The sequence below is a fragment of the Serinus canaria genome, chromosome 5 (genome assembly GCF_022539315.1).
Source record: "Serinus canaria isolate serCan28SL12 chromosome 5, serCan2020, whole genome shotgun sequence".
Classification (NCBI taxonomy): domain Eukaryota; kingdom Metazoa; phylum Chordata; class Aves; order Passeriformes; family Fringillidae; genus Serinus; species Serinus canaria.
Window position 1 is genome coordinate 51,494,349 of NC_066319.1, and position 12,311 is coordinate 51,506,659.

Consider the following 12,311-nt stretch of genomic DNA (forward strand, 5'->3'; position numbering starts at 1 on the left):
CAGCCCGGCCCCCGAGCGGCGCAGGCACCGGGGCCACCGCTGCTCCGCTGCCTCGGGGCTTGGCAACACCGCTCCCCGCCGCCCTCCCTGAGCCTCAGCCTGCGCCCCGGAGCGGTGAGTGCAGCCGCGTTCCTGCGGAGCCGGAGGGACCCCTCAGGGCCGGCCCGGTCCCGCTCCCCTCCCCGGGCGCCGCCAGCGGGGCCTGCCGCCTGCGGGCGCCTGTTGCGGGCGGCGCTCCCGGGCGGCGCTCGGTGAGGGGGCTCGGGGCGGGCTCCGGCGGGGGCTCGCCGGCTGCGTTATCCGGAGGGGCTGCGTCGCCCTCCCCTTGCCTGTGTCTGGGCGGTAAATCCGGTATAAGCCGCGGTAAAGCCGGCGGGAAGGCGAGGCAGCCCCGTGGGTGTCCGGCCGGGAGCCACGGGCTCTGTCCTTCTCTGGCAGGGGCTGCAGCCACACTGGTGCGAGAAGACACCTGTTGGGAAGGAGCGGTTTGAAACATCTGAGTATGTTTAATAGAATATGTTTAAGAATTCCATTTGAGGAGAGGAGTTTAAGACGAGGGGGAATGGCTTCACAGTGAAAGAAGGCCAGGTTTATGTTAGATACTAGGAATAAATTTTTCACTATGACAGTAGCGAGGCACTGAAACAGGTTGCCCAGAGAAGCTGTGGGTACTCCATCCTTGGAAGTGTTCATGGCGAGCTCGGAGGGAGCTCAGAGCAGCCTGGGCTAGTGAAAGGTGTCTCTGCCCATGGCAGGAGAGTTGGAGCTGTATGGTCTTTAGGGTCCCTTCTAACCCAAACCATTCCATGATTGTGTGTAGTTTTCACAGGGTGTCACAAGACCATCAGCTCAATTTTCCCATCTAAGGATGTGCAGTGATTGTAGGTTCCCCTTTTCTACCCTTTCAGCATCCTTTATCTAGATTTTTTGTTCTGTTTTTTATTTTTTATTATATCACAGAGAAAAAAAAAAAAAAACCATGAGCCTTGTTATAAATGACAAATGTAGTTATTCACTTTTGCATTTATATATTCACTTTTGCAAGTTATTCATCACAAAGATTCTGATATAGTACAATTTGTAATTCCTTTTAACTGCTTTTTTGGTATAATATAATCTGCCAATTTATGTATGTACTGTATTGCTTATATAAATAATAGTGTGATCAATATGTATTTTAGACCTTAGCATAATACTAAAATAAAAACTATATAATGTTAAAATGCTTTTATTTGTCTAACTAGCTCAGATAATGGTGTGAAATAGCTATGTTGTTTCTCACGTTTGTGGACCATCTTATCTGAATGATAAGATAACAGTGGTAAGAACCAGGACACCAAGAGAAAAAATTTACTACTGATTCTCGGGTTATTAGGAAGTGTCAAAACAACAGAATGGAGCCTCAAGAAGAAATAAAATATATTGATTTAATCTACAAGATCGCATGCAGACAAGTTAAAGGTTAAAACCAAGCAAAAGCATTCCTAAACTCACAGGAATGTTTGAGTATATGTAAACTCTTATGAGTATTTATGTATCCCCTGTAATGTAACAGTATATAAGAACACTGTTTTAAGCTAATTTTTGCTTAACATATTGCCAAACACCCCAGTGCTGGATATTGTCTCTTTTATCCCTTATTAAACTTTTAAAATTTCAGAAAGTGAGCTCTGTTTCTCACAAGCCAAAAATACAACATGTAATGGGTTGTGTAAAGCCAAGTGTGTGTTAATCAGATAACCATGACCTGTGTTCAGGGCACGTGAAGCAGAGGTCCTTTGGCAGGGTGTGTGTTTGTGTTCTCTGCCCTGCAGCATTGTGCTGTGAAAAGCTCTGGAGATGGGACCGTGGGGTAGCCTGCTCTGGGGCTGAATTTGTGAGAAGTATTAGAAAAGAAAACTGCTTTTCTCTTTAGTTGGCAGGTTCTAGCTGAGAACAGAGACTGTTGTGTTTAGCTGTGGTCATATGGGAGTTTGTTTGTGCTCTGAAGAACTTAAATGTAAGTTTTAATGTCAAAGACTTAAAAAAAAAATGGAGCTGTTGTCCCTCTAGTACAAACAGGACCCTCGGGCTCAGAGAGATGCAGTGACAACTTTAGTTTCTCCAGTCAGTATGGGGCATATCCTGGCACTGAACCTTTGGGCACTGCCTGTCTGCTGAACCACAGGATTATCTCTCACTTTAGTTGCCTCTGTTAGGCAGCATTGAGCCTTATTCCTCTTTCTAAGACCAGGGGAAAAAAATAATTAAAAAGGTACTTTCCAAAGCATGGCCTTGAATGCAGTATTTAAGAACTCATGAAGTGTGAGAGTTGAGAAGGAAGGACTCTGGTGATTGTTTTTGATGTGGTATTTTTCTCCACTCTGTCTCTGCAGGACAGCTGCTTAGCACAAGCTGCTTTGCCCTATATGACTGTTATGTACTTCAGAATAACTGTGGCTGACACAGACTAAACACATGCATCTACTTCCAAAATCTGCCTGAGAAAATAGATTGTATCTGCTGTTTGCCTTTGATTAATGAGGTAGGAAAAACAGATAATAATTAATCCTAAAGCTGTTACAGACTGCATGTGATACACAGCTGTTGTTAGAGGGATATTAAAGACTTCAGGCTTAAAAGTAGAGAACTGGGGCATTTGTGCATCTGTTTTGAATGTATAGGCTGTATGGGAGGTCTTCTAGTCCCTTTTACATTTGGTTAGTGTAGAGAAAATTACCTAATATTAGTAGTATTTTTAATAAAAGTATGGTTTTGAGTTTTCATGAACATGTTTTTACACAATCAGTCTAAGTATTTTGTTAGTTTGTAAACAGCTCAAGATGAAATAAATTTGTGTGCAATGTCAAGAAGTTATAGTTCATTGATAAATTTTTCCCTTTTTTTGATTGTACAGGGTGAATGGGTTATAGAGAACAAAATCTTAATTTTTTTTTTATTACCATCAGAGATTGTATATAAATTTTACAAAGAGTGAGAGCCCTTACCAAACAGCAGAGTTTTTAAATTTATCTTAGTACATGACAAGAAATAATTCCTCCCATGGTTTTATGTGGGTGGGAAGAAAAGACCCTATAAAACTTTCCTTTTTTCTCTTTTTTAAAATTAAATGTAAACTTCCAAAATATGCATCAGGTAGCAGATAGGGTAGAGGAATAAAGAAAAGTCTTTTTCTGGATAATAAAAATTGTCATATTTCCATAGCTAGTAATCAGTTACTCTGTTTTTAATGGTTTCGTTGAGCTGGAAGAATAAGTGGTGGAGACTTAAGAGGATGAATTCTGGGGGCTTGGAAAGTCCTCTGGAAACTGAGGAGTGTGAGGTGGTTCCAGCTACAAGAGCAGCTTTGGATGCTGACAGATGTGAATTGCAAGAGTCACAAAGGGGACTTAAAACCCAAATTATGTGAAATCTATGAGGCAGCAGCTGGGTAGTGGTAGAAGTTGAGGTTAGACAGAGGAAGATTAGAAAATGTGAGACTCAAGACAAAGACCAGATTTTATTTTATAAGAAAAAAAGACCATTGACTAGTAAAATTACTAAATGGCAAAACATTTAGAGCAGCAAATGAGACTTTAACATTTTTATATTTAGTTGACTGTAGTTAGAAAGCAGAAAATGCTTAAGCAAGGGGTAGGAGACTTAAAATATAGGATAGGAAATAGATGGTTTGTGAAAATAGTGTGGAAGTGTCATGATGTGCTAAGGTTATCTGTTAACTTAGTAAATATCTCTAAAAGGAACTCTTCATTCAGAAATAGTTTGGACCCGTGTATCAGCCGGTCTTGATGATATTTCATTAAATACATCAGGACAGGTTGTAAACATTGGAGGAGAATGGAATTAATTTCTAAACTCTAGCAAGCAGTAAAATTTACCACAATTCTAACAATTGGTGCTAGTGTAGCTGTTGGCAGTTTTTGGCAGCAGATAAAATATAAGCCAAATAAGCAGTTTTTATTCCTGTGGTCTTGTCTATGACATGCATGGGCAATGTCATACCAACAGTCACTGTGGCTTTAGTGCAATTTTACATTGACAGCAAGTGTTGCAGGGCCCAAAGTGTGTGTGCTGAGTGCTCTTGCACAATAACTGAAATAGTTGGAAAACTGAAGTACCAGAGCCTTTCACAGTAATGAGATATTAAACTAGAACAGTCTTTTTTTTCCCCCTAGTTTAGTTGATACACACTGCAAGCAATGTGTGAAGCTGCCAAACAGAAAACATTTTCCATCCTTAGAGAATTAAAAACAAGGCACAATAGGACATATCACAAATTGAAGTAGGAGTAGTTCACAGAGTAATTGTGAGCGTTTGGAAGCATTTCTAACTTCAATTGGCAGATCTCTTTTTTTATTTCTCTAAGGAAGTTCTAACTGTGCTGAAGCTAAAGAAAATCTTCAGTGTTAAGATCTTAAACAACCATAAAAAAACTTTCCTGTCTACAGATACCCAACATCCTTGTGTTGGAAAACTGCAAGACTCTATACCATTCTGTTAACTGCATTTATTCATAGCAAAATAAAACTCAAGGAGTGAAGACTTCTTTTCTTTTCCATGTTTCAAAGTCACCCATGAAGAGAAGCAGCAGCTACTGCTGCAAAATGTTCTTGTCAAGGCTGTAGTGCTGAGAAAAATTACTGGGTATAATTAAATTTTTTGAGTATTTTTATGTTGCTCATGATCAGCTTTTTCTGAAGGTGCCGGTATGTTATTACTGTGATGAGCTCTGACTATGTTGTTTTTCTTGGAGAAGGCAAACAGACTCTTTGTTTCTGTTATTCATAGATATTCTCCCCAAAGTATATTTACAGTATTGCTCACAAGCATGAAATTATTTTCTTATCCATAAAAGGAAACCTGGACATATGGTACTTTTTTCCTGTTTGCTCCTTATCTTTCTAAATTCAGTTGCTACATGAATATTTTCCTGTGTCTGTCAAAATAGGAGTTTTAAAGTTTTTACTCACCCCTTTCTTCCCACATTATTCTAATTTTTTGGTTGCTATTTGAATGTATAGCAGATGTAGCTCTAGCTGAACTGCTTCTCAGCTGTTTTTTCTTGGGCTTTGGGGCATTAAGGAGTGGAGCCCAAATGTTAGTCTGTTGCTTTGATGTTACAGTGCTGTCTGGCACAGAGAATATCCCGGGCTCTTGGGCACTGGTTGGATTGAGGCTAGAGGCTGCAGAAAGATGAAGAAATACATCACATGGATTGTTCAGTGTCAGAGTCCTTATGGTTTTTTCACTAGGCAGATGAAAAGAAACACTGCATTCCAACTCAACTTTGGCAAATTTACAGATGCAAGAAAAAGTGATTATCCCATATTTAGTGGTAACTATACATCCTTATGTGTTAGCTGAACTTAAGGAATACACTTTTTGGTAAAAAAAAGTTTCTTCTAAGAATAGGTTACATTCACTACAAGAGTTTAACTTGCTTTTTCTTTATGCAAAGCAAAATCTGAGAATTTTTTCTTCTTTTTTGCTAGATTGTGGCTGTTACCCTTTTACTCTCTCCACATGAGTTAATGACATGTCTCTTGCTTTTGTCTTTCAGATTTCCTTATGTGGTCATGTAGATGTGTTTATTTCAGCCTTAAAATTGCTGATGCAAATCCTTGCTATGGCATCTGTGGCTTCACCAGTTATATTTAAGGAATTTTGTCCCTTGTATTATCTCCTCAATGCCATTCCTACAAAGATCCAGAAAGGCTTTCGCTCTATTGTGGTTTACCTGACAGCACTTGATACCAATGGAGACTACATTGCTGTGGGGAGTAGCATTGGAATGCTTTATCTCTACTGCAGACATGTAAACCAGATGAAAAAATATAATTTTGAGGTAAATACTAACTTTTACTGTTGTCTCTTCTGATAAAGTTGAGTTGCTCAGAATTGAGCTCTCTGTTGGTGTCTCATTGACTTGTGAGTTCTTTGTATGGTTTGTTTCAACAGGGGAGGTGTGAATCTATAACTTTTGTAAAGCTGTTGAGTTGTTTTGATGATCTGGTTGCTGTTGGCACAGCCTCAGGTCGGGTTGCAGTTTTCCAGCTTGTGTCTTCATTACCTGGAAGGAACAAACAGGTAAATATTTTCATTTGCCTAAATCTCTGTGAGCTCTAGTATGGCCAGTTCTAGTAGAGTGTTACCGTGATCCTTTGTAAGAGTTACACCCAGCCAGTCTTGCCTGATAAAATAGCTGTGAATATGTTTTAGGCTTCAGATGTTAACCTTCTAAAACAATAATATTAAAGCATGCTTTGCATTACAAAAGCGGTATTTAATCAAATATGTTTCTGAGAGATTTCTCATGTGTAATGATTGGCTGATCTCTTTGGTGGAGGGGAGTTTTGGATTGTTACGGGTTTTCTGTGCTGAATAAACTTTAGAAGGGCCTGCACTTTTGTACTTGATCTGCAGTGAAACCAGTTAGGAGTCACTGAATATGCTTTGTGCATCCATCTTCTCTTCAGCTCATTCTTCTATTGCTCTGTTATTGTTTCACAGCTTCGCAGATTTGATGTTGCTGGCATCCACAAAAGTAGCATTACAGCTTTAGCTTGGAGTCCCAATGGAATGAAATTATTCTCTGGAGATGACAAAGGAAAGATTGTCTACTCTGCACTAGACCTAGACCAGGTGAGCATTTGTTATACCTTAATTCACATTTGCACTTTCTGAAAGGATGCTTGTGTGTTTAAATATTTAGCAGTTACGTAATTGCTCAGTGTTATGGGTTTAGTTGGATGGCTTTATTGGTATGCTTACACTTGGCCCAGTGTGTGCACACCCGGCAAGGCAACCACTGGATTTCCTTCAGAACTGCCTTTTCTTTTTTAAAAAGTAATGTATTTTAAAAGAAGTAGTGATCCTTCTCATTTTTCATGAAATAACTATCAAATCTTTCTTCAGCTTTCAGCCAGTACTTTCATTTTTTTTGGAAGGGATATTTTTGACTGATGTGGCTATATTGGTGAAGTACTTCTCCCAGAATTGTTCAGCATCTTTGTCCGGAGTGTAGAATGAAAGCAACATTTGGGTGCTGCTGGCTGACCGGCATGTTACCCGTAAATGGAATTTTTCTCACATCTGGTTAGTTAATACAGACCTCAGATGTCAACAAAATTAATGCTAACTTGAATTTCTAAATGGGAGGAAAGTTTAAACAACATCTTATTTATTTGTGACTGTCCCTCAATTTGGTTTGACAGAAATCACCAGAAGTAATGATTGTCTCAGCAAGGCATGAGCTGGCAGTGGGGAAGAAGGAAGAAAGTGTGTCCTGAAGTTCCTAAAGTTTCTGCGGATTTCAAGAGAAATGTATTAGCTAGTATTGCAAGAGAAACTACATTTCATAATGTGTCACACACAATCTAACTCTCCTCTTGCATACGTAAATTAAGTCCATATTCATTAAGTGAATTTCATGCAACAGGAGTTCAAAAGCTTTTTGTTTGTTTTTTTTTTCTCTTGGGCTTATAAATTTCTTTGAAGTGTTAGTTACCACTTTGCATTTTTAGGAAGGTTTGACTCTTGTGAATTGTGTGTGTGTCTTTGAAAGGGTATTTGCAACTCCAGCCTTGTATTGGAAGAGCCATCTTCGATTGTCCAGCTGGATTACAACCAGAAGGTGCTGCTTGTCTCTACTTTGCAGCGGACTCTGCTTTTTTACACAGAAGAGAAATCCGTCAACCAAGTTGGAACACAGCCCAGAAAAAAGTAACCCTCATAAAATCCTGATGCAGGCTCATCTATTAATTCTTGCATTTCAAAGTGAATTACAGAGCGATCTAGGCAGTAAAATTAATAAAACACAGCAGTCTGCTCATAAAAAGCTAGTTACCATAGCTGTGTGTGATCGAACGTGAAATGACAATTATACCTATCTGGAAAGTATGTGGTTGTAAGTATGTCACAACTATATTTTCAAGGCACTCTCAGGCAAAAATATTTAAGATGTTTTCTAAGCTGAAAACAGTGCCAAACTTCCTCTGCAGTCCCTCTTTGTTTACTGTGACTTGCAGTGAGCAGGCATTGCAATCAACTCTGTCTAATGGGTGATGTAATATTTGATGCAAAAAGCAAGTCATCATCCCTGTTTTTCTTATATGCTGAAGTGAATGTATAGTAAGCACTTAAATTTGAGTTGAAGACTAGGACCCTCTTGTATGGCTTTGACATCTCTTATGTAATTCCTCTTGAGTAAGGAAAAGAGAACCCAGTCAGAGAGCAGCATGACTGACTATTTCTCTTAAGGAGGGGAAATTTACCCTTGAAGGAGAGTTTATGATGTATCTTTCAGGGATATGAATAGTAAAAGGAATCCAAGGTCCATCTTATATGTGAAGGGTTTTCTTGGATCATAGTAATGGTGTTTCTGTGAAATGAAGGATTTAACAGCTGACGTCTGTTCTGTGCTTCTTGCAAGTAAAGGCTGCCAGTTCCTTAGCATTAGTTTGTAGTGTCTTGCTTATTTTTTATAAATTCTGGGAGAAGGAAGCGTGCACAGTAGGATCTTTTTGAGATGGACAGAGTGTCATTAAGGCTATGAAGCTTATTAGGAGGAGTCATTTAACTTGCTCAGTTGATGTAGTGTGTGACATTCAAAGCTGAGGGGAAACTTGTTATTTGGAATTACTGCTCATGTCTTACTGTAACTAAATTTGTACTTCAGACATTTGACTGGATATTCTAATCAAAGACTTTTGATAATTTGTGAATTTGTGCCATTAGTTTTTAAATTGTTTCAAAGTTGAGTATATAGCTTTTAAAATAAATTCTTTTGTATTTTAGCACTGGCAAATTTGGAGCATGTTTTATACCTGGCCTGTGTAAACAGAGTGACTTGACACTATTTGCTGCCAGACCTGGACTTCGTCTGTGGAAGTCTGATGTTCATGGGACTGTTCAGGCCACATTCATATTGAAAGATGTATTTGCTGGAGGAATAAAAACTTTTGAACTGTATCCTCGTTTAGAACCACCTGACAGAGGAAGTTACAGCTCTCCAGAGAAACACCTTGGGCTTGTCTCATGCTTTTTCCAAGAAGGATGGGTGCTGACCTGGAACGAATACAGCATCTATTTACTGGACACTGTGAACCAGGTAGATAAATCTTGTGGCTGCATATTTTGTTTCTTCCATGTTTTTGTTCATGCTGTGCCATGAGACTCTGTTTTGGTTATACATTCTATGGCTGTGATTTAAATCCCTATTTAAAGCAACAAAAAAAGAATATTTATTGTCTCCCTTCTCAAGCTGTCATCGCAATGATATACCCACCAACTATCTCAGCATGTTGTTTATGAAAATTACATATTTTTAAAGCTTTCAGTTAAGGTGTTAACATCATAATTAATTCTGATGCTTAGTGAAACATATAGAAACCTACAGTCTAGGAACTTGTGCAGAAAGATATTTTAAGCCTATAAAATGTGCCTGGAACTATTTATTCTTTCTCTTCTACCACTGTTGCTGTCTTTAAAAAGATGTATTACCTTTTATTTGGTATACAGTGAAGTCTTAGCTATCTTGTTGTCTTAAAAACGCATATGAATGCAGATACAAGCTAGTATATTTTTGTCTAAATGATATTAAATATTCATACTGTGGCACTCTTCTTCCACCAAATTGTATATTGCTTAAGTTGTTATATTTAGTTGCTTTTGGTTGGACAAAGAATGGATCTGTGGAATTTAAATTAGTATAAGAATGGAGCTGCATCATGATTAAAGGGTTTTTTTCGGTTTCTTTTTTCCGTTTTCTTTTTTTGCGAAGATAAAAATCCTTAGCCTCTACTGTTTTTGTTGATTAAAATCCAGAGAACGCTTTTGTTAAGAGTACCACGTTGGGCAAACACTGTGTTAATCTAATGCCAATTATTTCTTTTTCTGCTGACTCTTTACAGGCTTTGATTGGTGGCTTGGAAGGATATGGTGATATTGTGTCTGTGTCCTGTACCAACAATGAGATTTTTCTCTTAAAGGGAGATAGAGACATAATAAGAATTTCAAATAGACCTGAAGGACTGTCATCAATAGGTTTGTATAGATTAGTAAGCTTACTATGTAGAAATTAATAAGTTTAGTATGTATAAATTATTGTGTACCTCATGGAACATGGTGCATATTGTACTTTTTTAGTAGCAAAAAACCAAAACCAACAAAGCTGAAACACATCAAACCTCAGACAAATCCCTTCAGATTGTTACAAAAACCTGCCAGGTCCTGTAGAGTTACTCATCTGTTCTGATAGGTTATATTTAGAGATCTGGTTTATCTGCTTATCTGAGCTTCTCTTTTGGCTGCAGTGAGAATGGGGGCATTAAGAAATTAAATATGCTTGCCTTTTTTGAGAGTGGATCAGCATTAACCTAACGAGGCATCTCTAATCTGCATTTGAGAGCTCATTCTGAACCATGATGCTGAAGCAGTCTGGATTCCTGATCATGGTTATCCCTTTAGGATCAGTCTCAGCAGCTGAATACATTGATTCTGTGCCGCCTGTCACCAGCCATGTTCCAGGGGAAATCTCAGCCTTCCTAGCAATGAAAAAGAAAGAATTGGCTAATAAATCCAAAGAATGATCACTAAAATTCCAAAAATAATTTGACTGTTTCATACTTGTTGCCATCTGAGTTGAACATTCATGTTACTAGAACTCTGTACAAAGGGCTACTAATACATTTAAATACTCCATCTTAGCTTTGTTTCAGCAAAACGCTAATAAATGTGCTATGAAGTCTCATGCAGTGCTGGAAAACTTAACTTTCTTGTCATTGCATATTGGCAATAGCTTTAGTCATTTTGGCAGGTCTTTACTCACAAACTTCTAGAGACTGTTCATTATTTTAATTTCAACTTTCAAGTGTAGTTTGAATGGAGCCTTTAGAAGTGTATTTTCTGCTAATCACTACAGTGATTTATCTGATAATTTTCCTTGATTTTTTTTCAAGCTACTGAATGTTTGAATGAAGAAGTTAAAGATATAGGACAGTGCTTCAGTGTGTGATAGAATTGGATCTTCCAAGCTGCAGACCTGTACTGTTCTTGTTACAAAAACATAAATTCAGCTTTTTTCTAATAGAAGTTTGATACAGGGTTTGGGGGAGGTGCTTTCTTATTAATTGGCAGGGCGTTTATAGTGTGCATGCATGCACACAGGTATTTATTTTTAAATGTTGCTTGCTTAGATTTTTTTTTTTTTGCATAAATATTTTTTTCATTCAATACTCTCTAAAATTATGCCCCTACTCATTTGATGCTAGTATTTATACTTGAACTATTTATACTTTTATTTTTCTCTTGGACAATTTCAGATGTGAATTCAAAATTGTCAAATCCTTTTACAGATACAAGTCCTAAATTGCTGACCCCATCATCAGTAGTTTCATCTGTATCATCCAGCCCTTCAGTGGAAACAGAAAGAAGAATGGTTACTTCCCCATCAGTTACTGGTGATAAAAATGGCACTTCTTTGGTGAAAGATGATCTGGAAACTCCAACACTATCAGAGAAAAGTTTTGATAGAGTGGGAGACTTGAGCAATGAAGCCAGGAGAAGGGGCTGCTCTGTAGTAAGTGAATCACGAAGCAGGAGCAGCTCTGTGAACTCTGTGGACAGTGGCTCAAGCTTTCTGATGTGTGCAGACCAACTTCCAGAAGCTCAGAGGGAAGGCCAGCTTTCTTCACAACGGTTCAGCACCATCAGCTCTGAAGATTTTGATCAAGAACTTATTGTAAAGCCAATTAAGGTGAAAAAGAAAAAAAAGAAGAAACAGGGTAGGTGGAGCAGAACTTTTCCTGACACTGCATGTTGTTAGAGCACATTGCATGGAAGAGTCTGTGTTGGGCAGGCTTCCTGTATACTGTGATGTTGTGCTTCTGAAATGGCTGAGGGGTTGTGGTGGGCCATTTCTGTTTAAGATGAAAATCTCCTTTAAAAGTGATAAATGGATAAAGTCTTCTTAGATCTGTTTGGAGTTTATTTCTTTTGTTTTGTTTTCTGTAAACATGCTTTGAGTTCTAATGTATTTGTTAATGGGACCATACAGTGGACTCTGTCCAGGTTTATGTTGGAATTGTGTAATATCTATTCATCCTATTCAGAATATTTGGCAGTGTCTTTCTTAGACATCCTCTTTAGTTTCATGAACTTTAGTGTGAGTACTCAATTATTTCAATTGTTTACTGTATTAAGACCTTTTTTGGCTTTATATGTATCATTTAATGTTAAAGTTGAAAAAAAATCAGTATGGTTAAAATTTAGATTTAGCTTTGTTCTTCCTCCAGTTCTAAAAATATTTTAAT

At 38.2% G+C, this 12,311-nt stretch overlaps 1 protein-coding gene across 5 annotated transcripts in view; it reads left to right on the forward strand.

Moving 5' to 3' along the window:
- Positions 1 to 12,311, forward strand: part of TECPR2 (tectonin beta-propeller repeat containing 2) — a 42,753-nt gene continuing 30,442 nt past the window's right edge. Inside the window, exons 1-9 of one of the 5 annotated variants that reach the window (XM_018907223.3) lie at positions 1 to 114; positions 2,376 to 2,524; positions 5,561 to 5,845; positions 5,959 to 6,087; positions 6,511 to 6,642; positions 7,565 to 7,722; positions 8,797 to 9,109; positions 9,912 to 10,044; positions 11,355 to 11,783. In XM_018907223.3, the coding sequence (XP_018762768.2) occupies positions 5,612 to 5,845; positions 5,959 to 6,087; positions 6,511 to 6,642; positions 7,565 to 7,722; positions 8,797 to 9,109; positions 9,912 to 10,044; positions 11,355 to 11,783 (1,528 nt within the window). In that variant the 5' untranslated portion in view covers positions 1 to 114; positions 2,376 to 2,524; positions 5,561 to 5,611. Of the gene's footprint in view, positions 115 to 438; positions 501 to 2,375; positions 2,525 to 5,560; positions 5,846 to 5,958; positions 6,088 to 6,510; positions 6,643 to 7,564; positions 7,907 to 8,796; positions 9,110 to 9,911; positions 10,045 to 11,354; positions 11,784 to 12,311 lie in introns of those variants that run through there. The other 4 variants (XM_050975718.1, XM_018907222.3, XM_050975719.1 and 1 more) reach the window with 4 other exon arrangements.